Here is a 27,509-nt window from a genome sequence, read left to right as displayed (position 1 = left end):
TTGCATCTCTCTAATTCATCTATGTAACTATTCTTCCATCTACTCCTCTATTAGGTACCTGACCTCCCTTTTTGTACCTAAATTCTACCCATGTGCTGGTTAACAATCTCTGCCTAATTTATTCATCAGATTGCTTACATTAAAATAAATGCAATTTAGTCTTTCATTTCTCCCATAAATCTTATCATCCTCATTACTGTCCTGACTACTGGACTGAATTTAATTTCTATTTCTGACTGCTCCATCTCCTCAACTTTACATCTCTTTTCTGGTCCATTCCCCAACCAAGTTGTTTAAACTTTTCCCTACAATACTAGCAAATCTTACTGTTGGGGCATTAGTCCCATTTTTGTTTAGATGCAACCCATCCTGTCTTTACTGATATGGAAACACCCATGTCTTTGAGTGGAAAATCCTACAAAATGTCATGGATTTGACCCGGTAAATCATGGGTGAAGCCCTTCAACTGTTGAGCACATCGACCATAGGAAAGCAACATCCATCAACAAAGGTCCACACCAAACAGGCCATGCTCTTTTCTCGCTGCTGCTGCCAAGTGGAAGGTACAAGAGCCTCAGCACCCACACCATGCGTTTCAAGAATCAGGCTCTTGAACAAAAGGGGATAGCTACACTCACTAGCCCATCCATTGAGATGTTCCACAAGCAATGATCTCACTTTGAGGACTCTTTATCTTGTTATCTCATGTTCTAGTTGTTTATTACTGTTGATTTGTATTTTGTTGTGTTCTGCACTCTAGTTGATCTTTCATTGATTCTGTTATAGTTCTTATTCTATAGATTTGCAGAGTACTGCAGAGAATCTCAGGATGGTATATGGTGATATATATGTACTTTGATAATACAAAGTACAATGTACTTTGATAATACAATTTGAACTATGAACTTTTAAACTGGTCCCATTGATCCAGAAGACTAAAGCAATAGGCATACATTTATCTGATCTTTACACTCTGATTCCCATACTCACTACCACTTACTCTGCTTGCCTTATGTAGTCGACCATAACTGCAGGAGGTTGTTGTATTCAACATCTATGGTGTGGCAACACTGTTCATTCATAGTTGAAGGAATAGCACTAGGTTTCCAAGCAAACTTACAATTGTGATATTGTCCCTCTGTGGTAGAATTCACAAAGAGCAAAACACAAAAAGCACACTTGCCTTTCCCAAATGAACGCTGCTTGGTGTTTTTTTTTCATGCATGACACAACTGTAATTCATGTTTCCAACATTTTAATTCACATAATTTTCCAGCAGGGTCAACATTTATTATCTGTCATGAAATACATTTTGGGTGATAAAGGAGCTTGTGAGGTCCATCAAAGAGTTAAGCATGCTGTTGTGGAAATGACAGACTTCCTTTTCTTTAAATTTTATCAGATGACACAACCAAAAGATTTCACAGCCGACAGATCTAAAATCAGTTTTTTATTCCAGATTTATTTAATTATTTGAATTTAAATTTGTTGTTGCCATGGTAAGATGTGTCTTCAGCCCTACACTCTTCTGGACCTAAGTGCAGATTTACTGTACAAATAAAATATCAGACAAGTACATTAGCTGAATTTATGATATCGCCGGTATCTCCACCACTGTGAATTCTGGGAAATAGATTTCCGTTTAATTGTGTGACAAGATAGTGTAGTTGTGCAGAATAGCAAAATGTGAACTTTGCCCTTTGGCACCTCCCGGAAATCATGGAGATCTGCTTGAACAAAATATACAAAATTAGCTGAAGGAACACATTTTATTTATGCTGATCTCGGTGAGAGATGATAGTGTTGGGAAAGAAACATTTTTCTTTTAGACAGCCTTGAAAACTCCTCGAGCTTGTGCTACATGAGCATGTATGGTGTACAGTCCATCCTACACTTCAAAGACATCAGCTTAGAGTACCTGGAGCTACTCACTGCATCTGAGTGGTGCTTCCTTTCCATGCACAGCCAATCATTGCAGTCTTTATTACTCATGTATGCCATAAGCCAAAAAGTATCTGAAATTTCAATTAGCGTGGAAGAAATTTTGATCATTCAGAAGTACCTGGGCTGATTTAAATTCAAAATAACAAAATGTGAAAGTGTAGTTTTCAAATAGAGGAGGTCATCAGGTTTTGTTAAATCAATTTTATTTACTATTATCAGTAATAATTATTAGCATTAACATTGTCGCTCAACAATTAACCAACTTGCTCAATTTTGAACGCTCTGTCAGAAGCTCATTGCTGTTAAATTTTGTAACTCCAGAACATAAAAATGTAGAGCTGGGAAATTCATGTCTACTTCTTTTATCACTTTAGTGATGTGCGCACTTATGACATGGTGGCATAATAACGTATGTTGTTCACGTGTTTTTACATATAATCCGTAATGAATTATGTAAACAACAAAGAATGCTCAATCCAACAATATATTTACAATATTACTCAAATGTTACTGAAATATCAAATATGCAATTGCCTTGAAATGATCATTGATTTTTCTTTCCATAAATATTATCTGACCTTAACCTTAACTGTTTTCAGTAACAAAAAATCAGCATGTAATTTTATACAATAAAGCTAATTCTTCATTGAGCTAAAGGTAACATGAACATTTTGAAAATGCACCCTCCACCCATAACAAATGTCCCAAAAACTTATAGGAATTAATCCAATTTGTAATTAAATTTGCAAGTGTACTGAAATATTTGGACTTTAATCTTCTCACAAATCTGCGCTCACTAGTTTATCTTCATTAGTCTCTCACTGTAACAAACTGGTTTGTGCTTAATTAATTTAAGATTCCAGTGTTTTACTTAGATGCATACTTCAAATAGAACACACATTAATGACTGTTGTTTTACATCTGGTAATAAATACACTACATGTGGACATCATCAGTTTAGGGTAAGTTCTGTATTTCCTAAGGGCCATGATAGGGCACTTTTTTAAATTCCAAATATTTGTGGTGCTTGCCAAACAGAGGTGGGTGTGCTAATACACAGAGCTCTTTATGGCATGGATAGAAAACAATTTATCAAAGCTTAAGAGATCCTATTTGCATGCTGTTTAATGGAATTAGCTATATGGTAGGGTCAAGTGCTTGTGAAGCATTGCTCTAGTTTGTCCTGCACTTTAAGTTCTGCATGTATTGGCAAACATTACATACTGCTGATAGTTGTGCATTTATAACTTCAGTTATAAGTGTGATATCAGTCTGATATTATATTTTTTCTCTATGTCTACAGTTCCGAGAGAATGTTCAAGATATCTTACCCAATCTTCCTGTTCAGGATGACCACTTCCTGCTGCGATGGCTTAGAGGTGCCAACTTTTACTAACTATATAAAAAAATCGCAAATGATACTGTTTCTGTCCTACCTGATAGATAGATGCTGCCTGGCCGGCTGTGTTCCACCAGCATTTTGTGTGTGTTGTTTGAATTTCCAGCATCTGCAGATTTCCTTGTGTTTGCTGTTTCTGTCCTCCTTGTTTTCCCGTGCTTTGCGCATAGATTTAGTTTTCACCGAACTGTACAGTACACCAAAAATTCAAAAAATAACCAGACTGAGAGGCCCCTGCCTGAGCTGTGAGACTGTTCTCATGTTATATGTGGCGTTGGGTAAACTATCAATATTTTATCATGCTCAGGGAAAACATGGATCGGCATCCATGTAATTCAGAAACAAAAAGCTAGAAGTGCTAGCAGAGTCGGGCTCAACTTGCTTTCTCAGGTTCTAGGCAATTCAAACACTTTGTTTCATAATCTCTAAAAGTCTAAATGACTCGTCATCATAATTTATCCCATTATGTTAGTTAATTTTAGCCAACCTACTTAAATATTTGTTTTTTTTAATGGTTTGCCAACATTGGAGAATACCAGATTGTGTTTCACTGACAATCAGTCTATTTTACTGTGAGGTATTGTTATCATTGTTGACTATATAGAAAATTCTTTTGACACTATTGCAAGCCTTATAGTTGAAGGCCACTGATTCATTTGTGTGGGTTTACAGGGCACTTTTCAATACAATGCTAGCAAATCTGCTTGTTCAGCATTTCTGTCAGTTGCGTGATTTTGCAGGTCACATCAATATATGTTTGTCATCTAGATTTTTCATTAACTACTGAGATTCTAATAACTAATTAAATAGCTAAAATCTTACTAAGTATTAAGGCTAAGCATGACCCAATGAATATAATCAATATTATTGGAATATAAACTTGTACTTTGCATAATATTTCAATTGCCACTACATCTTTACCATTTTTTGGGAAAGTTATTCGAACATAACGTGCTTTTGTATAGTCCTTTAAGCCAGAAAACAAGTTCAAAATTCAAAAGTACGAAGTAAGCTTAAAGTACGTATATGTTACCATACATTACCTTGAGATTAATTTTCTTCCAGGCATTTACAGGAAAAAAGAAATACAATAGATTTTACAAAAAAAATGGACATAACAGATGAGACTGGCAAACAATCAATGTGCAAGACAAATAATACTGAGAATATGTGTTGTAAAAAAAGTCCTTATAAATGAATCAGTAGGTTGTAGAATCAATTCAGAGTAGTAGTGAATGAAGTTACCCATGCCAGTTCAGGAGCCTGGTAGTTGCAGAGCAGTAACTATCCCAGATGTGGGAATCAAGGTCCCGTACCTCTTGCCCAATGGTAGTAGTGAGAAGAAGGCATGGTCTGTATGGCAGTGGTCTTTGATAAAAGCTCCATATAAATATATTCAATGGTGGGGAAGACTTTACCTGTGATGGACTGGGCTGTACCTTCCACTTACTGTAGTTTTTTTCCCCCCCATTTTTGGACCTTGGTGTTTCCATACCAGGCAGTGATACAACCTGCTAGGACATTCTTCAATGTGCACCTATCAAAGTTAGTCAAAGTTTTTGATGACATGCCAATTCTATACAAACTTCCAAGAAAGGAGAGGCACTGTTATGCCTTCTTTGTGATGACACTTAGTTACTGGTCCCAGGACAGATTCTTTTGAATGTTAGTACCAAGGAATTTAAAGTTACTGACTCTCTCCACTGATCCCCAAATGAATGCTGGTTCATGGACTTTCGAATTCTTCCTCCTAAAGTCAATAATCAGCTCTTTGCTTTTGCTGATGCTGTCGTTGTGTCACCACTTAACCAGATTTTCATTCTCCCTCCTATTTGTGTAACCACAACAGTACAAAACTGTGACAATAATTGGAACCTTCAGGAATTTAAAAAATATGATTGGGCAGAGTTTATGTACATTTATGAAAAGGAAATAGGTTTGACAGATCTGTTTATGGTTTTCTGAGGTTTAATCATAATTGATAAAGGACAATAAATGGATGAGCTATATGCAATTACAGGTAAAGTGCCAACTAAGAGATTATTTAACAAAACTAGAGGATTAAATTGGAGTAATGAACTGGTTGGTTGTAGAAATGGACAACAGACTGGGAACAAGAAGTAGGAATTTTTTTAAAAAAGTCATTTTTGGCTTCGGAGGCCATGACAAATGAGTGAGATTGTGGGTTACGAGGAGGATGTAGGCTGGCTCAGTGAAAGGATGTGGCAGATTGCAAATAATGTAGAAAAGTGCAAGGTCTTCTACATGGAGTATTTTCTAAAGGGCGAGAAGTTGTAAAGTATTGCTATTCAGAGAGGTTTGATTATCCTATTCCAGGAATCATTTTAAAGTAATCTGCAGTACAGTAAGCACCTAAGAAGACTAACACGATGTTGGAGTTGATTGCTGAAATTCAATAAAGTATGTCTGTCTGTCTTAGTAAAACTGCACATAAGATATTGTGTGTAGATCAGGTTTCCCTTCTTACGGAAAGATATACATGCAACAGAAGTGCAATCAAGGTTTAACTGAGATGTGGGGATTGTCTGTCCATTGAGGACCAATTAAGCAGACTGGGTCTATATAGAGTTGAGAACAATAAGAGGTTATCTTATTGAAACATGCAAAATTACTCAGGAGCTTGACAGGGTATGTAGATGCAAGAATAGTATTTTCATCTATTTGAATGTCGAGTCTTTTCAGATAGTCGAGTGGGCATAACGGAAGCAAAATAATCATAATATTCTAGATATAAGAAGAAACTTCTTCATTCACAAGGTTGGGAATTTTTGGAATTCTCTAACCAAGGAGGTTCTGGCTTTTCAGTCACTGAGTACTTTCAAGATTTTGGAATACGGGCTCAGTCCAGGAAAGTGTGGCTGATGTAAAACAACAGCTTTATTATTTGGCAACACGAGTGAATCTGCGGATGCTGGAAATAAATAAAAACACAAAATGCTGGCAGAACTCAGCAGGTCAGACAGCATCTATGGGAGGAGGTAGTGACGATGTTTTGGCCCGAAACGTCGTCACTACCTCCTTCCATAGATGCTGTCTGACCTGCTGAGTTCTGCCAGCATTTTGTGTTTTTATAGCTTTATTACTTGGTGGAATGGGTTTGAAGGGCCAAGTGATCCACTACTGCTACTGTTTCTTATGTTCTTATGGTCAACACAGAGACTTAGAAGTTTTGTGAGGACTACCAAAACGTGTTCAGAGTTTGACTTACATTTTGTTTTTCTGTAGAACTGGAAAATTCTGGGAAATTCAATTAAGTTAAAAGCAATAAGGTTTTTAATCTGTTTTCCTTTTAGGGATGGAAATATGGGAGGGATATTGGGATGTAAGTTTATAGTTTTCAGAAATTGGTGACACAGGTAAATTGGTAATGATAAAGATGTGATGTGCCTGGCTTCATGAATTGAGTGTAAGTTGTGGGGGTTTCTCATCGCAGTTGTACAGAACAAGGCCACACTTGGAGAATTGTGAGCATTTTTGGTAACCATGCTACAGAAAGGATGTGGTAAGTTAGGAAAAATTGTAGAAGAGATTCACTTGGATATTGTATGGAAGTTCTTGCTTTAGTTGTAAAGAGAGATTGGGTGGGCTGTCTTTATTCTCACTGGACCATTGGAGACTGAGAGGTGACCTCATAGAGGATTATAAAATTGAGGGGCATAAAGGTTAGATGGTCAGAGTTTTATTTCCTAGGATGGGCAGTTTAAAACTAGAGGTCTTAGGTTTAAGGTGAGAACTTAGAAATCTACAACACATTACAGGCTCTTTGTCCCACAATGTTGTGCTGACCATGTAACCTACTCTAGAAACTGCCTAGGGAAAAATTTAAAGGAGAACAGAGGGGCAAAGGTTCCTCATGCTGAGGGTGGGGTTTATATGGAACAGGCTGCCAAGGCAGATACAATTACAGCATTTAAAATGTATTGGATGGATAGGAAAGGAGTAGAAGAATACTAATCTCTTGCAGGCAGATGGGATTGGCGCAGGCAGGAATCATGGTTGACATGGACAAATTGGGTCAAAGAGTCCATTTCTGTACTTTACAACTCCTATACTCTGATTCATGGAAAATCAGCTTATCTTCAGAAATGTAGAGCAGAAATTTATGAATAGCTACAAGTGGAAACAATGGTAGTGAATGCACTCCTCCAGGAAGCATATTAAACAGTGCTTCACATTACATTAAATTAAATGTTCTTAAAACATGGGAATGTATTAAAGAAGTGTTGATATTTAGCATTTGAGCAATGATTGCAAGGCCAGCATTTATTGGCCTTCTATAACATGTCTTCAGAAAATAACAGTGAAAATGCTCTTGAGCCATTGTAGTTCTTCTAATGAAGGTACCCAAGATTTTTATTGGGGTCTTAAATGTGGCTCTTGTGAAGTATCAGAGATCTATTTCCAAATCAGGATGTTGTGTTATTTGAAAAGAAACCTAGACTGGGGGTAATCTCATATTCCTTGAGCCTTACTTTCCCTGCTAAGAGAGGTCATTAAGTTTGGAAGGTGCTGTTTGAGTAGCCAGGGTGAGTAACTGCAGAGCATGCATGTTTTTGGTGAAGGATTATCAAGCAATGACACCTTGCATCACTTTGCTCATGATTGAGAATAAACTGATCATATATTGTGAATAGGATAAGGTTGATTGGCATCCATCTGTCTTGAAGGAAAATGGGTGACGATGATCATCATCACAAGCCTGGGGAGAAGGTATGGAGATCCTGAGATGCCCAGTCATCAAGATCTCCCTCTCGGCCTCATCAGTGTAGTCCTAAGGAAAGCTTATGAAGCAATAAGTTTGGCACTAGCTTGGCTACAGGAGCTGCCGGAAGGATGTTCCAAGATGTCCAGCTGCCTTAGGGTCTCCACTCTGGATTTGCTGTTTTGATTTACTACCGTAGCTTTTGTTCCTCCCAAGGCCGCCCATGAAGTAGTGGGGCTATTTACTCAAAGCTGCGGATCTAGTTCATGAGCAGCAGGGTGTCTCCACATGCCGGTGGGTCTGCGCGCTACGTGTGCAGGGGCCAGACCTCCTCCCTGTCCTCTGAGGTTCAGCCTGAGTTTAAAAGGAGTTCAGTTTCTGTGTGTTGCCAGTGAGGAGGCACTACATGAGGCTTGCTGTTGGAGAGGCTACGTACTGGTAGGGAGAGTCAGCTAGCCAGCGGTGGAAGCTCTACCCACTACACTACCACACTAGATGCATCACAACAACCATTTTGATGCTGATCTACTAAGACGATATTCCTCAAGGTCAAAAAAATGCCAGCTTTATACCCATACTCAATAACTTGCCTGAAGACTCAGCTAGTTCTCGAATGCAAGTTTCACTCCTACAACTCAGATGTTACCTTTATTCACACCCTATGTCGTATTCAGTCCTATTAGCTTTTCCTTGAAATGATGTGCACTGTCATGTTACCTGATGGATGGCTACCTGGTGATGATGGGAATCTTAGAAGGAAGCTGAGGTTGATCATCCATTCAATATTTCTGGTTTCATGACATATGCCAGTGATTCCGATTCTGATCATGGTCATAAATGATCTTTGGCACATTATTGACGATGGGTGTTTTCAGATGCATCCTTCCAATTTGCTGTTTAATTGTTCATGATCTTTTATGACCTGAACTCTCCCTCTCTCACTTTTAGCAACTTCCCACTTGCCAGACATCTCTTTATCTTCAAACAGCTCTCCTAGTCAACCTGTACAAGTTACACATTTTCAAGAAGGCTTTGAGAACATCCTTCAAACAGCTTTAAGAATTCAAGCCTAGCATTTTCCTATTAGAGTGGAGGGCAACACTGACAGGAATAAGACAGACAGACATACTTTATTGATCCCGAGGGAAATTGGGTTTCGTTACATTTGCACCAACCAAGAATAGTGTAGAAATATAGCAAAATAAACCATAAATAATAATGTAAATAATGCCAAGTGGATATTAGTCCAGGACCAGCCTATTGGCTCAGGGTGTCTGACACACCAAGGGAGGAGTTGTAAAGTTTGATGGCCACAGGCAGGAATGACTTCCTATGACGCTCAGTGTTGTATCTCGGTGGAATGAGTCTCTGGCTGAATGTACTCCTGTGCCTAACCAGTACATTATGGAGTGGATGGGAGACATTGTCCAAGATGGCATGCAACTTGGACAGCATCCTCTTTTCAGACACCACCGTCAGAGAGTCCAGTTCCACCCCCACAACATCACTGGCCTTACGAATGAGTTTGTTGATTCTGTTGGTGTCTGCTACCCTCGGCCTGCTGCCCCAGCACACAACAGCAAACATGATAGCACTGGCCACCACAGACTTGTAGAACATCCACAGCATCTTCCAGCAGATGTTAAAGGACCTCAGTCTCCTCAGGAAATAGAGACAGCTCTGATCCTTCTTGTAGACAGCCTCAGTGTTCTTTGACCAGTCCAGTTTATCGTCAATTCATATCCCCAGGTATTTGTAATCCTCCACCATGTCCACACTGACCCCTTGGATGGAAACAGGGGTCACCGGTGCCTTAGCCCTCCTCAGGTCCACCACCAGCTCCTTAGTCTTTTTCACATTAAGCTGCTGATGATCCTGCTCACACCATGTGACAGTTTCCCACCGTAGCCCTGTACTCAGTCTCATCTCCCTTGCTGATGCATCCAACTATGGCAGAGTCATCAGAAAACTTCTGAAGATGGCAAGACTCTGTGTAGTAGTTGAAGTTTGAGGGGTAGATGGTGAAGAGAAATGGAGACAGGACAGTCCCCTGTGGAGCCCCAGTGCTGCTTACCATTGTCTGACACACAGTGTTGCAAACGCACGTACTGTGGTCTGCCAGTCAGGTAATCAATAATCCATGACACCAGGGAAGCACCCACCTGCATCACTGTCAGCTTCTCACCCAGCAAAGCAGGGCAGATGGTGTTGAACACACTGGAGAAGTCAAAAAACATGACCCTCACAGTGCTCGCCGGCTTGTCCAGGTGGGCGTAGACACGGTTCAGCAGGTAGACGATGGCATCCTGAACTCCTAGTTGGGGATGGTAGACGAACTGGAGGGGTTCTAAGTGTGGCCTAACCATAGGCCGGAGCTGCTCTAGAACAAGTCTGTCCAGGGTCTTCATGATGTGGGAGGTCAATGCCACCGGTCTGTAGTCATTGGAGCCACTGGGGTGTGGCATCTTCAGTACAGGGACTAAGCAAGACGTCTTCCACAGCACAGGAACCCTCTGGAGACTCAGGCTCAGGTTGAAGACATGGTGAAGTACTCCACATAGCTGGGGGGCACCTTGGTTGACAAGGAATATTGAGATGCTTGTCAAGAAAAAGGAGGCACGTGTCAGTTCAAGGCTGTGCTGGGATTAAGAGAATCAAAAATAAGAGATGTAGGAATATACATGAGGGAAATTAGAAGGGAAAAAAGAGAACATGAGATAGCTTTGACAAAAGTGATAAAGGAGAGTCTTAGGAGATGCTGTAAGGATGCTAAATATAAAAGGGTAACCTGAGTGAGAATGGATTTCGTAAAGGATCACTATGGTCACAGGAGATGGATAAGGTCTAAAGTAAGTAATTCTCATCTGTATTTAGAGTGGAAAAGGTTATGGAAGATAGGGAATTCGGGAAAGAGAGTTGCAATGTTTTGAAGTGCAATTACATTACGACAGAGGAGATTTAGGTGTTTTTAAAGTGCTTTAAGATCGGTAAATCTCTAGGCCTGACCATGTATATTCTAGGGCATTGTGAAAAGCTGAGAAAGAGGTACCAGAAAACTAGAAGGTGGCCAAAATTTATTTAAGAGGAGCTGCAAGCACAATCCAGGGCCTGCAGACATATTGTCAAGGAGGCTTTGAGAACACCCTTGAAAATTTTCCTCATCAAGGGATCAGAAGTGGAAAAGGTGTGCAGTTTCAAGTTCCTGGGTGTCAGCATCTCAGAGGATCTATTCTGGGCCCAACATTTTTGATGTAGTTACAAAGAAGGTATGACAGTGGCCTATTTCAGTAGGAGTTTGAGGAGAATTGGTATGTTACTCTAGACACTTGCAAATATCTACAGATGTAGCATGGAGAATATTCTAACTGGTTGTATCACCATCTGGTATGGAGGGCCACTGCACAGGATCAAAAAAAGCTGCAGCAGGTTGTAAACTCGTAAAGTCAGATGCTTCATGGACACTAGCTTCTCCAGCAAACAGGACACCTTCAAAAGACAATGCATCAAAAAGGCAGCAGCCATCATCAAGGACCCCCATCACCCAAGACATGCTCGCTTCTCACTGCTATCATCGAGAAGGAAGAGGAGGAGCATGAAAGCACACACTCATAGCTTCAGGAACAGCAATTCCCCCTCTGCCATTGGTTTTCTGAATGGACAATGAGCCCATGAACATTACCTCAGTATTTTTCCCTCTCGTTTTGTACTACATATTTAATTTAATTTTAATATATACTTATTATAATTTGTAGATATTATGTATTGCAATGTACTCTGCCACAAAGCAACAAATTTTATGGCATACACCAGTGATATTAAACCTGATTCTGATTCTGATCTCCTGATCTGACAAAGCTTTAGCAGAGTATTTGTTTCAGGAGTGTGGTATTAAGCAAGCAGGCAATGTGGCCTGCCCATTAAAGTCAACCAAATGCAATTAGGGCCTTAATTCTGGGAATGTTGGCCTGGGAGAACTTAATGATGTTGGTACACTAAACCTGCTGATGAATACAGGGGTCTTTGCAGAGACAACATATTTGCAGTAGTAGCCCATGATTCAGAAGTGCACAGGAGGATGGCAGTCACTTCTACCTGGTAAACACGAGCATTTTGAAGGTACTGAGGTCTTGATCATTTTGTTCTTTTCTCTAGACAGGCAGATGACCATGCTGGTGTATTGAGGGCAATTAGCAATTTTGTCATTGAGAGGTGGCTCATGAGATGGGAAGTGGTCCACATATTTAGGAGCTTATTGTGGACCATTACAATACAGCAAGGACAATTTGCTCGGGAATCATTGTTTTGCAATTGTTAAATATAAGGCCAGTTCTTTCCTTCATGTTCCTGAATGAGTCATTGATGACTGAGTTTGGCTTCTAAATATGAACATAAGATCATAAGACACAGGAACAGTATTAGGCCATTCAGCCCATCAACTCTGCTCTGCTATTCCATCACGGCTGATCCTGGATCCCACTCAACCCCATACACTTGCCTTCTTGTCATATCCTTTGATGCCCTGACTGATAAGGAATGTCATCTATGTACTGCAATTTGATAACTGAAGTTGGGATGATTTTAGCTTTGAGGTGGACTGAGTGTTGGTTGAACTGTTTTCCATTTGTCCTGAGGATTAGCTCTTTAATTTAGCAGCTTGTTGAAGATGAGGTGTAGCTTTGCACTGAGGAAGGGATTGGGGCAGTGATGCAATGCAACCTTGCACTGAGATTGTTGGAGAGATTCACTGTTTGCATGCAATGCGTGAAGCAGACCTGAAGCAGAGATACATTTACATGTGCAACTAACCACTCGTTGAATGATGGATTAAATACATCGGTAGGTGGGAAAAAAGGCCATGTGTCCTGTTCCTGCATTTGTCTTGGAGTTTATATGTGATGGACCTCCTGCCCTTTTGCCTCTGGATAGAATCTGCTTTGTAATATTAGGGACAATTCTTCAGCTGCCAAAAGAAGGTAACCAAGGAAGACCCTGGCAATGATCTTTCTTGCTGTGATGACCTCCTTGATTACTGTAATTGAATTCATTTTCTTTCTTTTATGATTAATGGTATCTGAGTTCCCCAATTGTGCCCTTGTCTTCCTAGATAATGAAGATAAATTATGAATTTGTGACTGGATTTTCTCTTCACCAAATTTCAGAACCTCAAGAGGCACAACGTCTTCTCCCTTATTTATAAGTAGCATGCAACTTTTATGATTTATTGTTGATTGGAGTGTGGTGCGGCTGTACCAGGTAGTTTATTATCACAAACATCTATTTATTACACTTGACTCCCATTGCTAATAGCATAGTACAGACGAGGTTGCAATAGTTGACCTTAAAACAGCGACTTTTCAGTATGGAGAGGAATAATTCCCAGGAAGGATGAGGGATGTTTAAAAAATGTTTAATTATTTCCACCCTCCAAATAAATGCTAGCCTGCTGACCAGAGAACTTTCTATGGTTATTACTATTGTGTCCTCTCTATGAGCCATTTGGTCACCTAAAAATATAATGTTTGAAAACCATTGCCTTAAAGTTTCATCACATTCATCAACCTTCAGCAACACTTGCACATCATGCTAATGCACATGTGTCACACTTCTGTCTTCTCTGATATTCTTTGAAATAGAAATTAAGAGAATGTTATGGGCTTCTTGATTGAAAACTATTCATCAAACACTGCCATACTGCCCCATTCATAATCACAGTAACTCAGTCAATCTGCATAATGAGAATCAGAAACAGGATTGCTTTAACCAGCATACGTCGTGAAATTTGTTGACCTTGTGGCTACAGCACAATGCTTAATAATAGAGCAAAACAGTGAAAAAAATATATAGTTAAATTAAACAAGCAGTATAAAAATAAAAATGTAGTGAGGTAGTGTTCCTGGGTTCAATATCTGTCCAGAAATTGGATGGTAGAGGGGAAGAAGCTGTTCCTGAATTGCTGAGTGTGTGCCTTCAGGCTTCTGTACCTCCTTCCTGGTGGTAGCAATGAGAACAAGGCATAACTTGGGTGATGTGGGTCCTTTATGATGAATGCTGCCTTTTTTTGAAGCATCGCTCCTTGAAGGTGTCCTGGATACTATGTGGGGGCTAGTGTCCGTGATGGAGCTGTCTAAGTTTACAACTTCCTGCAGCTTATTTTGATCCTGTGTAGTAGTACCCCCATACCCCATATCAGGCAGTGACACAGCGAGTTTGCATGCTTTCCACAGTGCATCTATAGAAATTGTGAGAAAACAACTACACAATTTAATCAAATAGGCTGCTTTTGTACTTGAACCCGACGTCAGGCGTTTGGTTGATAATTTTAACTGAATGTGTTTGGCAGATGCTCAATTTGCTTTAGCAATCCACATTGACAATATTATACTTTATACTTTATACACATTATACTTGAAGTCATTAAAGACATTAAAGTCACATTATACTTTAGTTAAGATGGCATTGTATTTACCTGATTAGTTAAATGCTTAAGCTCTCATGGTATGAACCAGAGGAACAAACCATCTTGGTTTACCTGCCTTTTTCAACCAGCTGCATCAGAAATAGATTAACTGGTCTCTTTTGGACCTAGGGTGAAGAGTAACTGTTGTATTTGCTAAAATGACAGGTGTTGTAATACTTAAAGTGATTAATGGCATTAAGTGATAAAAGCAAGTTGATTAAAGACATCTTTTTTTTCAGCATGGGTATCTGCAGGAGGTTGCGATACAGTAGGGCTTTAGGAAACAGGTTAAAGTCCACAGTAACAAAAGACCAGGTTAGATAAAAAAGTATTATGAATTAGCTGGTTGAGTCTGGGGAGCTTATGAAAAATTAAGAAGCTTTTTAATTAAAGGTACCACGCAAATTCAGATCATCTTTATCAATATCTTTTTACTGTCTGCGAGGCACATTTCAGGAGTTTGCTGAAACAGTCTGCAGTTGGGAGGTTACAGTTCCCACATTTCTCAAGAAATTGGATCCATGCAGAACAAAATGGCTCACTTCACTCAACTTCACTTGCCCCATCACTGAACTGTTCCTACAACCTATGGGCTCACTTTCAAGGACTCTTCACCTCGTGTTCTCAATATTCATTGCTTATTTATTATTACTATTATTATTATTATTAGTTATTTCCTTTTGTATTTGCACACTGGTTGTACACCCAGGTTGGTGTGGTCTTTCATTGATTCTATTATGGTCATTATTCTGTTTTAGTTATTATTCTATTATGGATTTATTACATATACCAGCAAGAAAATGAATCTCAGGGTTGTATATGACCTATGTACATATGACTGGTACCTCATCAAACAACCTCAACAATTATTCCCTCCACTTCCAATGCATCTGGCTGCAATGTGTGTCATTTATAGAGGCACCACAGTGACTAGCCTTGGCTATCCTGACAGCATCACCAAAACCTCGATGAACAAAGGCAGCAAACGTGTGGGTATGCTTCCACTTGCAGTTTCCAAAGGATGCGCCATCCTGGTTCGGATTGCAAAAACATAATAAATGGAGAAAAGCAGGTTTGATATGATGAGGTGCTTTATTGATGTAGATATGTTTATATGACTTATTATTAGAGAAAAGTCTAAAGCACATTTCAGTAAGGAGGGGAAAATTGAGCTGACCCACTGTTGCTGAGATTGGCCTGAGCCCCACCCAAAGAATAGCCTGATTGACAGGAGATTACACTGGGTTAGAGCTGTGCATTCTGTCCAAGATGTCAAGTTTTATCAGTTTCTAATAAAAATATAAACCCTTAAAAATGTGTGAAAATTCAGAAGCATTTGCCTCCCAGAACACATTCTGGATCTGCTGTGCATCCTGAATGAAAAAAGATAATGCTGGAAATATTCAGCAGATTAGACACCATCTGTGGAGAGAGAAATGTCAACATTAATATTTTTCTTTTCTTCTTCAGATCATGCCTGACTTCCTAAGTATTCAGTATGTTCTGTTTTTACTGCAGGGTTCCAGTAGCTACAGACCTTTTAAAAAAAAAATGCATGTGTCATGTAAATCTTAGACTTAAATACATGGGATCTGCTGAATGCAGGCATTTCACTTTGGAACCATGAGTCGAAGTCTGCACTTTGTAGCCCAATAAGTGAATTGTAATCTATAAAGAACTATCACTACTTATAGTGGAGAGTTTGGTGATTCATAGAAACTTCCTCAATACATTTCTGCCTAATGCCATTAAAATTGTCCAAACTATGCTTAATAGAGTATCCATAAAGCAATGTTGTGTTACTTCATTTTCTTTCCATATTCCTCCCGTACATTGATAAATGGTTGACCTTTGCATTGATTATGGTATCAGTTATGTGCATGTAGAAATTTTGATTACACATGATTTAAGGTGAAAGATAAAGAAGTGACTGAGTTTTAGAATGACTTTTGTCACATTGGCCGGGTAAATGATAATTCTGAGCTTGAACAGTTTGGATTAAATGAAAAGATGATAGTTTTCATGCGGCAAATATTTCATTTAAATATTTTATATGTGACTATCACAACAACCAAGAAAATTATAAATATGGAACACTGATATTAAAAAATAATGTGGGATAAGTGATATTCTTTGTATTTACTTTCTATAACATAAACTTAAAGTAATGGCAGAAACATATTGACAATTAATGGGACTTGTAGTATGTAGAAAATTACAATTTCCATTAAACATATTTTGCTCCAGTGCTTTGAAATACGTAAAATGGGATTTGTGAATAAGTGAATTTGTATCTTAAATATATTTTTAGATTTTCACAATTTTTAAGATCAGAAGAGGAAAGTAAATATCAGGTGAGTGAAAGTGATGCTGGATTTCCAGACAAGCAGTGGATATGAGCAGAAGTAGGGAACAAATGGCCAGTAATCCTAGGTTGAGGAAGCCAAGTATGTGAGTTAAAATAGTGACTAGCTAACTATAGCTGAGGAAATAAAGTGTGTTCTATCTGGATAACTATTTTAAATGCTACTTTACTACTTTAAATCTCCGAAGAGTTTTATAAATTAAAACTGATCTCCTATTCTGTTTAATCTAAAGCTTCATCTTATTTGCATTCCAAGTAAGAAATATGTTTTAATCTGAGAATAAAAGAAAGTAACTGTAAGCTTGTATTTACAGCCAGGAGTTTCAACCTTCAGAAGGCAGAGCATATGGTTCGCAAGGTAGGAAAATCTGTCAAAATATATTACTGCTGGTGTTTCTCATTTTCTTCAGCAGGAGCCAGACCTTCCCTACTTTTTTTTGGGGTAAAGCAGCCATTCCTCCATTCCTCTCAATTCATTTCCTAGATCTGATGGAAGTAATTGACAAATATTGTATTTCCAAAGCTGTGATTAAATTGAAAAAAAAGTGGTTAAAAAAAGTGGCACTTAATTGTTAAACCAATGTTAAAATCATTTACTTTGGACTCTAAAAGCAGAGAAAGAATACTAAATGGTAAAATTCTTAACACAGATTTGAGTCCTATTGTAAGTTAATTGTGCATGCCCTGGTTGTTTTAAATTTCCATTACTCCATGATTGAAACTCTAGTCACTAGACTGGCCAAAATCATTAGCTTGCTGTTTGGGTCATTTAAGATTCATAACTTTATCCTATCATGTTTTGCAAAGTATGAGCACTAACACTGGTTAGATTCATATATCAAGTTATTTTGTAGCTTCATCTTACCCATTGGAGATCTCCAGTTTCATATATTTCCAAAGATGTTTCAGGACTCTATCAATTTCTTAGTTGGTTATTTAAATGATTCACTGAATGTTGTGATAAATTTGGTAGGCACACAGATAGTATTAAACCAGGGTTTGTCTTCACATTTACTAACAAGACCACAGTTTCACTCTACTTGCAAATGTTCATATCAATTTCAGAAATAACAAATTAAAGACAAAATATTGAGTCTGTTGAGTGGAGTATAAAAAGATTAAAGTTAATCTTAGGTGTGAGGTGATGCATTTCAGTCATTCAGTCAGTGATATGAATATACATGAAGTAGCAGGGTGCTAAGAAATATTGCAGACTGAAGATCCTTGGGTTGAAGTTCTAAGTTCCCTGAAAATGGCAACAGGGATAGACAGGGCCACGAAGAAAGTTTACTTTGTGCTTGCTTTCATAGGTTGGAGCATATGATATAAAAGTTGGAAACAAGAGACTGTTGATGTTGGAATCTAGAGCAAAAACAAACCAAACCACTGGAGGAACTGTAATAGGAAACATCTGTAAAAGGAAATGGGCAGTTGACGTTTCAGGTTGAGACATTTCATTTCGTCTGGAAGTTGAAACGTTATGTTGTAACCTTATAAAACATTGATTATTCTGCTCATGGCACATGCACCACCAGGTTTAGGAACAACTATTACCCCTCAACAATCAGGCTCTTGAACAAAGGGGATAATTTCACTTGCCCCATCATTGAAATGTTCCCAATGGACTCACTTTCAAGGATTCTTCCTCCCATGTTTTTGATATTTATTGCTTACCTATTTATATTGTTGGTTCTTCTTTTTGCATTGGCGCAGTTTGCTGTCTTGTGCACTCTGGATGAATGCCAATGATTGGGTGCCCATTCATTGATTCTGTTGTAGTTACTATTCTATGTATTTGTTGAGTATGCCCAAAGAAGATGAATCTCAGGATTGTGTATGGTGACATATATGTACTTTGATAATAACATTTCCTTTGAACTTTGAATTTATGAACTTTGGACTATTGTATGTGTTTCTGGTCACCACCATAAAGGAAGAATGTGGCTACACTGATGAGAGTGTAGAGGAGATTCACTAAGATTTTGACTGGAGAAATTTAATTACTGAAGAAAGTTTGGATAGCTTGGACTTATTTTCCCTTGAGCAAAGAAGGGCAGATATGTGACCTCATTGATATGTATAAAATTGTAAGATTGGGTAGATGGTACCGTTTTTCCATGATAAATGTATCAAGAGCAAGAAGGCATAGATTCAATGTTAGAAGAAGAATTTTTAAATGGGATTTAAGGGGAAAGCTTTTTACCTAGAGAGTAGTTAGAATCTGGAACTTGCTGCAAGTACAGTTGATGAAATCATACTTCTCGTTACGTTTAAGAGACATTTGTTCCGGTGATTAAAACAAAGAAGGATATAAACTTGATGTGGGAAAATGAGATTTGTGCAGATGGCCCAAAAGGATAGCATGACTGTAGTGTGCTGAAGAGGCTGTTTCTGTGCTGCACAGCTCAATGATTCAAGATACATGTTGCAGATTTTGGAGGTGCTGACACCGTGTTGGTACATCTTACAGTCGTGTTGCACTGGTGATGAAATAACATTTAGAATGGTGAATGGGTTCTTTCACCTGCCTGGATAGAGTTGATCTACTGCAAAACAGTTTTTTTAGAGTGTATTGCATAATGGTCCTGTTTTTTGCCTTGTAATTGGAATGACTTAAAAGAGTCAGGAAATGAGTCACTCTCTGTGTAGTATCTGAGCAGCTCGTGAGAAGCTGAAATATTTATGTGACTGATCAGTGATGAGTTCCCAGAATACTGATGCTGATGGTTAAAGTGGTGAACATCAAGAGAATGTGGTTAGGCTCCTTTTAACGCTAGAGCATTATGATTGATTTATTTATATGTATGCTTGTTTACATACAGTGAGGAATAGGACCTTCCAGCTGCACCACCCAGCAGTCTCCTGATTAACCGGGGACAATTTACAATGACAAATTAACCTACCAACCAGTACTCCTTTGGACTGTGGGAGGAAACCCATGCAGTCGTGAAGTGAACATACAAGCTCCTTACAGGCAGCAGGAGGAATTATACTTGGGTCACTTGTACTGTAGAGCATTGTGCTAACTGCGATGCTACCCATTTTGAACCTTATTGTCTACCTGACTGCACTTTCTCTGCAACTGGTGCACTTTATTCTGCATTCATACTTCAAACTAACTGAACACACTATGTAATGATTTGATCTGTAATGCAAGACAAGCTTTTCACTGTAACTTGGTATATGTGACAATAATAAACCAATTTAGTTTCCATTTCCCAGATTGGTCAGTACCTGGTACTTGTGTGATGTGAATTTTATTTTCCACCTCATACTCATACCTAAATGTTATCCCTGTTCTGTTTCATTACCTAAGGAAATATTAAATTTATGCTGCAGAAAGCTCAAAGCTGCTTGACTCAATTATTTAATTTTATGCTAATGATAATTAAGTTCAGCTGGTTGACATGGCGCTGTGTTGAATGGGAAGTTAACTTGTCTTCATGTTTATTTTTAGCATGTAGAGTTCAGAAGACAAATGAAAGTTGACACACTCACTAGCAGTTGGGAATCTCCGGAGGTAATACTGAAGTTCTGTGTGTGTTGGGGGAGGGAACTTTATGATATGACTTAAAGCTGATTAAACAGATCTGTGAACCTTGAACAAGAAATTGAATGCTATAATCAGCAATTTTATAAGTTACATTACCTAACTCTGATTAAATGCTATTAAGATTCTTAAAGGTTAGCACGAAATACCTGATTCAGTCTACACTTTATGGAAAAGTAATTGCTTGTTTTATAATGAAATAGAATACAATTAATGCCGTGGGAAGTCCAGCAGCATAATGACTTGAGGAACTACAAACCTGTTTTGTGATAACTTGGTTTGACTGAGAATCACAAATGGTATTGTCACATTTCAAGATTTTATAACTATCTTCCCATGCTAAATTTGGTATGGGTATTAATCTGCTTTTATGGTTTGTAGGTCTTAAATCCTCTAGCTGCATCCTTTAAGACCTTTAATTGAGAATCTGGAATAGTGGTGGGCAGTACTTCAGAGTCAGAATCAGGTTTATTATCACCAGCACGTGACGTGAAATTTGTTAACTTAGCAACAGCAGTTCAATGCAATACATAATCTAGCAGAGAGAGAGAGAGAGAGAGAGAGAGAGGAGAAAAATAATGAATAAAAATAAAACATAATAAATAAACAAGGTTATTGAAAAAAATGTGAAAAAACAGATATACTGTATATTTAAAAACAAGTGTTGTAACGTCCAAAGCTTCAAAGTCCATTTAGGAATTGGATAAGCTGTTCCTAAATTGCTGAGTGTGTGCCTTCAGGCTTCTGTATCTCCTATCTGATGGTAACAGTGAGAAAAGGGCATGCCCTGGGTGCTGGAGGTCTTTAATAATGGACGCTGCCTTTCTAAGACACTGCTTCCTAAAGATGTCCTGAATACTTCGTAAGCTAGTACCCAAGATAGAGCTGACAAGATTAAAAACCTTCTGCAGCTTCTTTCAGTCCTGTGCAGTAGCCCCTCCATACCAGTGATGCAGCCTGTTAGAATGCTCTCCACAGTGCAACAACAGAAGTTTTTGAGTGTATTTGTTGACATGCCAAATTGCTTCAAACTCCTAATAAAGTATAGCCGCTGTCTTGCCTTCTTTATGACTACATTGATATGCTGGAACCAGGTTAGATCCTCAGAGATTTTGACACCCAGGAACTTGAAGCTGCTCACTCTCTCCACGTCTGATCCCTGTATGAGGATTGGTATGTGTTCATTCATCTTACCCTTCCTAAAGTCCACAATCAGCTCTTTCGTCTTACTGACGTTGAGTGCCAGGTTGTTGCTGTGGCACCACTCCAATAGTTAGCATATCTCACTCTTTAACACCCCCTTGTCACCACCTGAGATTCTACCAACAATGGTTGTATTGTCAGCAAATTTGTAGATGGTATTTGAGCTATGCCTAGCCACACAGTCATGGTATACAGAGAGTAGAGCAGTGGGCTAAGCACACACCCCTGAGGTGTGCCAGTGTTGATCGTCAGCAAAGAGGATATGTTATCACCAATCCGAAAAGACTGTGGTCTTCCGGTTAGGAAGTCGAGGACCCAGTTACAGAGGGAGGTACAGAGGCCCTGGGGCACTTTTAGCGGCAGCTGGATCTGCATCACTTCTGAGAGGCATTTGCTCCAACACATAAGTTCCAGATTTTCTGGAAAGTCCTTGTTGCTGAAAATCTAACTGAGCACTGATACTAGAGTTCTCTCTTCGGCCTCTTAAATCAGATTAATTGGAATGGTGTAGGATCAAAAATCAACACTTCATCTTTCTCCTAGGCATATTACAAAATCAGCAACAAATTCAATGATTGAACTTTGCTCTGTAACTCATGATTCTAGGAGTATCTTTTTTTCTCCTTTCCCCTGTGTTCTCGTTCTTCTGCCCGCTGTAATGATCAACTGCAACTGTCAAGGCCTCACCATCAACACAAGAGATTCTGCAGATGCTTGAAATTTTAGGCAACACCACATAAGATGCTGGTGAATTCAGCAAGTCAGGCAGCCTCTACAGAGGGGAACAAACAGTTGACATTTCAGGCCAAGACCCTTCATTGGGACTGGAAAGTAAGGGGAGAAGCCAGAATAAGAAAGTAAGGAGGGGAAGAAGTACAAGCTAGCAGGTGATAGGTGAGACTAGGTGAAGGGGAAGGTGGCTGGATGATCTTCATGCCATCAGATCTCCACTCCTTCCACAAATACCCCTTGACTTGCTGAGTTCTTCCAGCAGCTTTGTTTGTTGCTGGTTCTTCACTCTATGGATATGCTGAGCATTTCTAGTGGTTTCTATTTTTTTTATTTCCACTTTCCAACAGCTACAGTTTTTCTTCCCTTTTTGATCGATAGCTGCCTACTTGGCAGAAAATAGGAGAAGTGTGCATATTTTGACTGTACTGCTTTTCGCCTGAACAAAGCCATCTGAAGTAAAATTTATGAATGTGGGGATATTGATGGTGAACTCATAGGATGCTGCAAACGGAAGGGTCTCATTTGGTCCATTGAGTCAACATCAGTGAACTTGAAGAGCAGCCAAACTCCCACTTTATCCTTGTATCCCTTCTTCAATTATATATTGTTCTGAACGCATCTATTAAATATGCAATGTACCTTCCAGTTTATTGGGTGGTATAATCCAAATCCTAAACAGCACGGTAATGAGGAAATATTTATCACCCCAAAGCAATGCACGCACTCACTCCACCTCCAAGATAAGCACAAGTGGATTGAGGATTAAGTTGAAACTTGCTAGTGCAGCACAGATCTGTTGTCTTCTGTTTCAGCTGTAGAGGTTTTGGATATATCTGTGGAGCAGTGAGTAAGGATGCTCTTCTTCAAGTTCGGGAGCTATTTGCAATAACAGCTGGGAAAGAGACTGAGTGAAGTGCTTTTGACTATTGCAGCTCCTACTCCTGCATTTGCACTCCTCTCCCCCCCCCCCTCACCCCCAGGCACATTTGTTTCATCTATGTTCTCTTGCTTCTTGGAATCCCTACCTATCTCTGCTTTCTTTATGAACCCTTTCATGATACAACCCCCTTCATCTTCTTAACATATTCTGTGCAATGCAAACCTCCATCTTTACTGAGTCCCTCTCATCTCCAGTTGTGACACCCAGCAATCCCCCCCCCCCGTGATTTAATCCTAGTCTAATCACAGGGCAATTTACAATGCCCAATTAACTTACCAAGTGGTACATTTTTGGATGGTGAGAGGAAAACCAGGGCACCTGGTCATGGGGAGAATGTACAAACTTTTTACAGGCAACGGCAACCTTTTGAGTTAGCTCCTGATACTGGTTGTGAAATGGAACAAAACATTCTATTGAATGCTGCTATAAAATTTGTAGGACCGTTGCCCTTCTTGGTAATTCTGGCGGCATACCAGGCCATTCTACCCTGCCATGCTGTAAATACTGGAGGAAATGAGTCATGAATAAGACAGGTTACCAACATTTGAGGAAAGCAATAAATTGACCAGGCAAATGAACCTGTAATTGGGAACAAAGTTGAGGAGCACTTTCATCAAAAAGAAGCAAATAAATAGTGGCCAATTTGATTTCAAAATGGGGAGTTTCTGTTTGACTGGCATTATTTAACTGAGGAACACGAGATTCTGCAGATCAACACACACAAAATGCAGCAGGTCAGACAGCATCTATGGAAATAAACAGATAATCGTTTTGGGCTGAGACCCTTCTTCAGAATAACGAAAGTGGGGAAAGAGAAGGGGGCTAGCTGGAAGGTGTTAGGTGGAGCCAGCTGGAAAAGGTCAAGGGCTGGAGAAGAAGGAACCTGATAGGAGAGGAGAGTGGACCATTGGAGAAGGAGGGGGGTCCCAGGAGGAAGTAATAGGCAGGTGAGAAATGGCTTTACCTCTGAATTTCTTCAGGTGCTAGAAATCCAGAACCATACACACAAAATGCTGGGGGAGCTGTAGCATTTTGTATGTGTGTTGTTTTAATTGAGGAAGTCAACCACTAGCAAAAGATAAGGTCTTGAGTTCCTTGTGAAGAGTTACTATTTGAAATGAATACAGTGAGTATTACAGGGAAGAAATGAAAATGGATGAGAAATAGTTGAAAGAGAAATAATGTTTAGGGAAGAGATGTTGGACTGGGTCAGTGAATTAAACTAACTGTTCCAGAACATGGTGTTAATGACTGCTACTGTTTTTGATGTGAATAAATGATCATAAATTAGTATCTAGGCAAGTAACTTAGAAGTTAGTTGACAGTAGCAGTAAAAAATCAAACAGGCAGGTGTAAAAAAATAGTGCATACTCTGAGTAATTAGGCAGGAATTAAGATGAAACTGTTCTGAATAATAGTTTCCATTTGATGGTGGTAGATGAAGAGAGTAAAATTTGTGCTTAATTTGTAAGTTGAGCGATTTTTTTATCTCTGTGGCATAAGAGAGTTGCCATCAGCTTGTTGACTGATAAGTATCAAAGGACTGAGTTACAAGAAGCAATAGAAAATGTATCTTGTTAATGATTTTAATAAGTGAGTAAGAAGAACATGGGTGCATTTGGAAAGATTAATAAAACGACAAGTTCATGTTTACATAAAAGGTAGATTAATGAGGGAGGAGCTCTTCAAGTTATTATGGAAGGATTAGTTAGATGTTTGGAAGGGCCTCCTAATTTATGCAATCTTTTCTAATCCTATTGAGGGGTTTTTAATTTAATGCATTTTTGACAAATGTGAGCCACATCTGCTGGTTTTTTAATCCATTTTAAAATCTAAAGAGGGCAGCTTTAAAAAACTGATATCCTCAGAAGTAAAGAAGTTAGAGATAGCATTAACTATGTTAGCTCTGTACACATTTGACTTACCAATGCAGAATTTCCTGTGGTAAACCCCACTTCTTTCTGGGAGATCTTAAGATGGGTAGGAAAATATTGGAAATCCGGGAAAGCTAAATGTTTTAAAATGTTTTAAAAGAATGTTGACTGTGGGATATTTTTGGCAGGTTATCACTCGTTACTTTTCTGGAGGTATGTGTGGCTATGACAAAGATGGCAGCCCTATATGGTATGATGTAATTGGCCCTCTGGATGCAAAAGGGTTGATGCATTCAGCTTCTAAACAGGATTTTTTAAAAACAAAAATTCGAGACTGTGAACGGCTGCGAGAAGAGTGTATTAAACAATCAAAAAAGGTAAGGTGTCCTTTGAAATTTGAAAATGGAAGTCATCTGGATAAGGAGTGCAGAATTATGAAACACTAGTTTTTTGAATTTAGGCATAAAGTTAGAAATTTGGAACTCCTCCAGGCTAAAAGTTGAATTATGCTGAATTAGTATTCTAGATGTCTCATTTTAGTTTGACACTTCTTTCAAAGTAGTGCAATAAAAAATAACTTTTTAACTCTTAAGGAATCTAGTACATTGATTTTCATGTATTATTAATGCTGGAATAATCATTTTAGTTTTGAATATTAAGCAATTCAGGATTTTAAAAGTAAACTTTAAGTTATTTTTATTCTAATGAAGGAGTTTAAAACAACAGAACAAAATCATCATATAAAAGATTATGAAAATATGGTGTTCTAAGTATGCTTGGGAAATGATGAAATCTCCACATAATAATGTCAATGAATGGAGGTTTCAGGTTCATAATTCTGATAAGCTTAAGAAAGAATATTTGTTAATCAAAGTCACAGCACTCTGTGGTTGCATCATAGGGATCTGGTGCATTGTTATAAAAGTAGGCAAATCTGATCCATTACAATTTCAGAATTACTTTATTCTTAGTATGACTTTATTTACTGTCTTGGTCAGGCACTCTTAGAATCTCTCAGTAGAGAGGTACACAGTTTTTCTGTAGGTTCTTAACAGCAAGATAAAAGCAACAATGAGGTGAGAGTGAAAGTAGATGATATTGTTGGGATTCATTAATTCTCATCTCAATTTCTCTCTAGCATAGAATAAAATTTGACATTTAGTAACCAAGGCACAATTTTTCATGTATAGATGTAGTCATATATAGTTCAGTCCAACTTAACTGTAGATTGCATTGTGAACTTAAATGTTTTAAAGAAATTCTGCTTCAGATTTCTGTTATTATAATTGTGAATTAACTATTAATTTTTTGGGGAACGTTTACCATACAAGTCAATAGTGTCTAGGGTAAGAAAATATGATCATAACAAAGGAAGTGAAAAAAATTGTTCATTTCCTGCTATGATCATACATGAAATCTATATCTAATTGTTGAGCCTATGTCTTTTGTTGCCTTCTTGGCTGTGTATGATCCTTGAAATCTCTTTTGGTTTGGTTTTAAAGTTGTGGTTTTGACCTGTTGGACATTGGCGAGACCTGTTGTAAATTTCATCAAGCACCTTTGCACCATCTCCCACAATTGGGACTTCACATTCTGACATGTTGATCCATGGCCTCTTCATGTTCTAAGATGAGGCCACCCTCAGGGTGAAGGAGCAACACATTATATTCTGTCTGAGTACCCTCCAACCTGATGACATGAATTTCAATTTCTCCTTCCAGTAAACAAATTCCACCCCCCCCCACCCTTACTCTATTCCCCACTCTGAGCTTTTGCTTTTCTCACCTGCCTATTGCTTTCCCTGGGTCGTCTCCTCCTTCCCTTTCTCCTATGGTCTACTCTCTTCCCCCATCAGATTCTTTCTTCTGCAGCCCTTGACCTTTCCCACACAACCAGCTTCACCTATGACCTTCCAGCTAGCCTCTTTCTCCTCCCCCCAACTTTTTACTCTGGCATCTTCCCCCTTCCTTCTCAGCCCTGATGAAGGGTCTCAGCCCAAAACGTAAACTGTTTACTCTTTTCCATAGATGCTGCCTGACCTGCTGAGTTCCTCCAGCATTTTGTGTCTGTTGCTTTGGATTTCCAGCATCTGCAGAATTTAAAGAGCAAACACAAGGAAATCTGCAGATGCTGGAAATTCAAGCAACACACACAAAATGCTGGTGGAATGCAGCAGACCAGGCAGCATCTATAGGGAGAAGCACTGTTGATGTTTCAGACCGGACTAACTGAAAGGAAAGATAGTAAGGGATTTGAAAGTAGTTGAGAGGAAGGGGAAATGCAAAATGATAGGAGAAGACCGGAAGGGGTGGGATGAAGCTA

The 27,509-nt window shown here is 38.8% G+C and overlaps 1 protein-coding gene across 9 annotated transcripts in view; it reads left to right on the top strand.

The window, feature by feature from the left end:
• The window catches only part of LOC132404088 (SEC14-like protein 2), a 67,127-nt gene that overhangs the window by 9,491 nt on the left and 30,127 nt on the right, over window positions 1–27,509 (top strand). For 8 of the 9 annotated variants that reach the window (XM_059988108.1, XM_059988106.1, XM_059988105.1 and 5 more), the window contains 4 exons: window positions 3,248–3,323; window positions 17,203–17,246; window positions 20,346–20,408; window positions 25,376–25,564. In XM_059988108.1, the coding sequence (XP_059844091.1) occupies window positions 17,235–17,246; window positions 20,346–20,408; window positions 25,376–25,564 (264 nt within the window). In that variant the 5' untranslated portion in view covers window positions 3,248–3,323; window positions 17,203–17,234. Of the gene's footprint in view, window positions 1–3,247; window positions 3,324–17,202; window positions 17,247–18,198; window positions 18,332–20,345; window positions 20,409–25,375; window positions 25,565–27,509 lie in introns of all 9 variants that reach the window. The other variant, XM_059988107.1, reaches the window with a different exon arrangement.

The sequence above is a fragment of the Hypanus sabinus genome, chromosome 13 (assembly GCF_030144855.1).
Source record: "Hypanus sabinus isolate sHypSab1 chromosome 13, sHypSab1.hap1, whole genome shotgun sequence".
Classification (NCBI taxonomy): Eukaryota; Metazoa; Chordata; class Chondrichthyes; order Myliobatiformes; family Dasyatidae; genus Hypanus; species Hypanus sabinus.
Note: the sequence above shows the minus strand (reverse complement) of the source record. Positions and strands in the feature narration are given on the sequence as shown.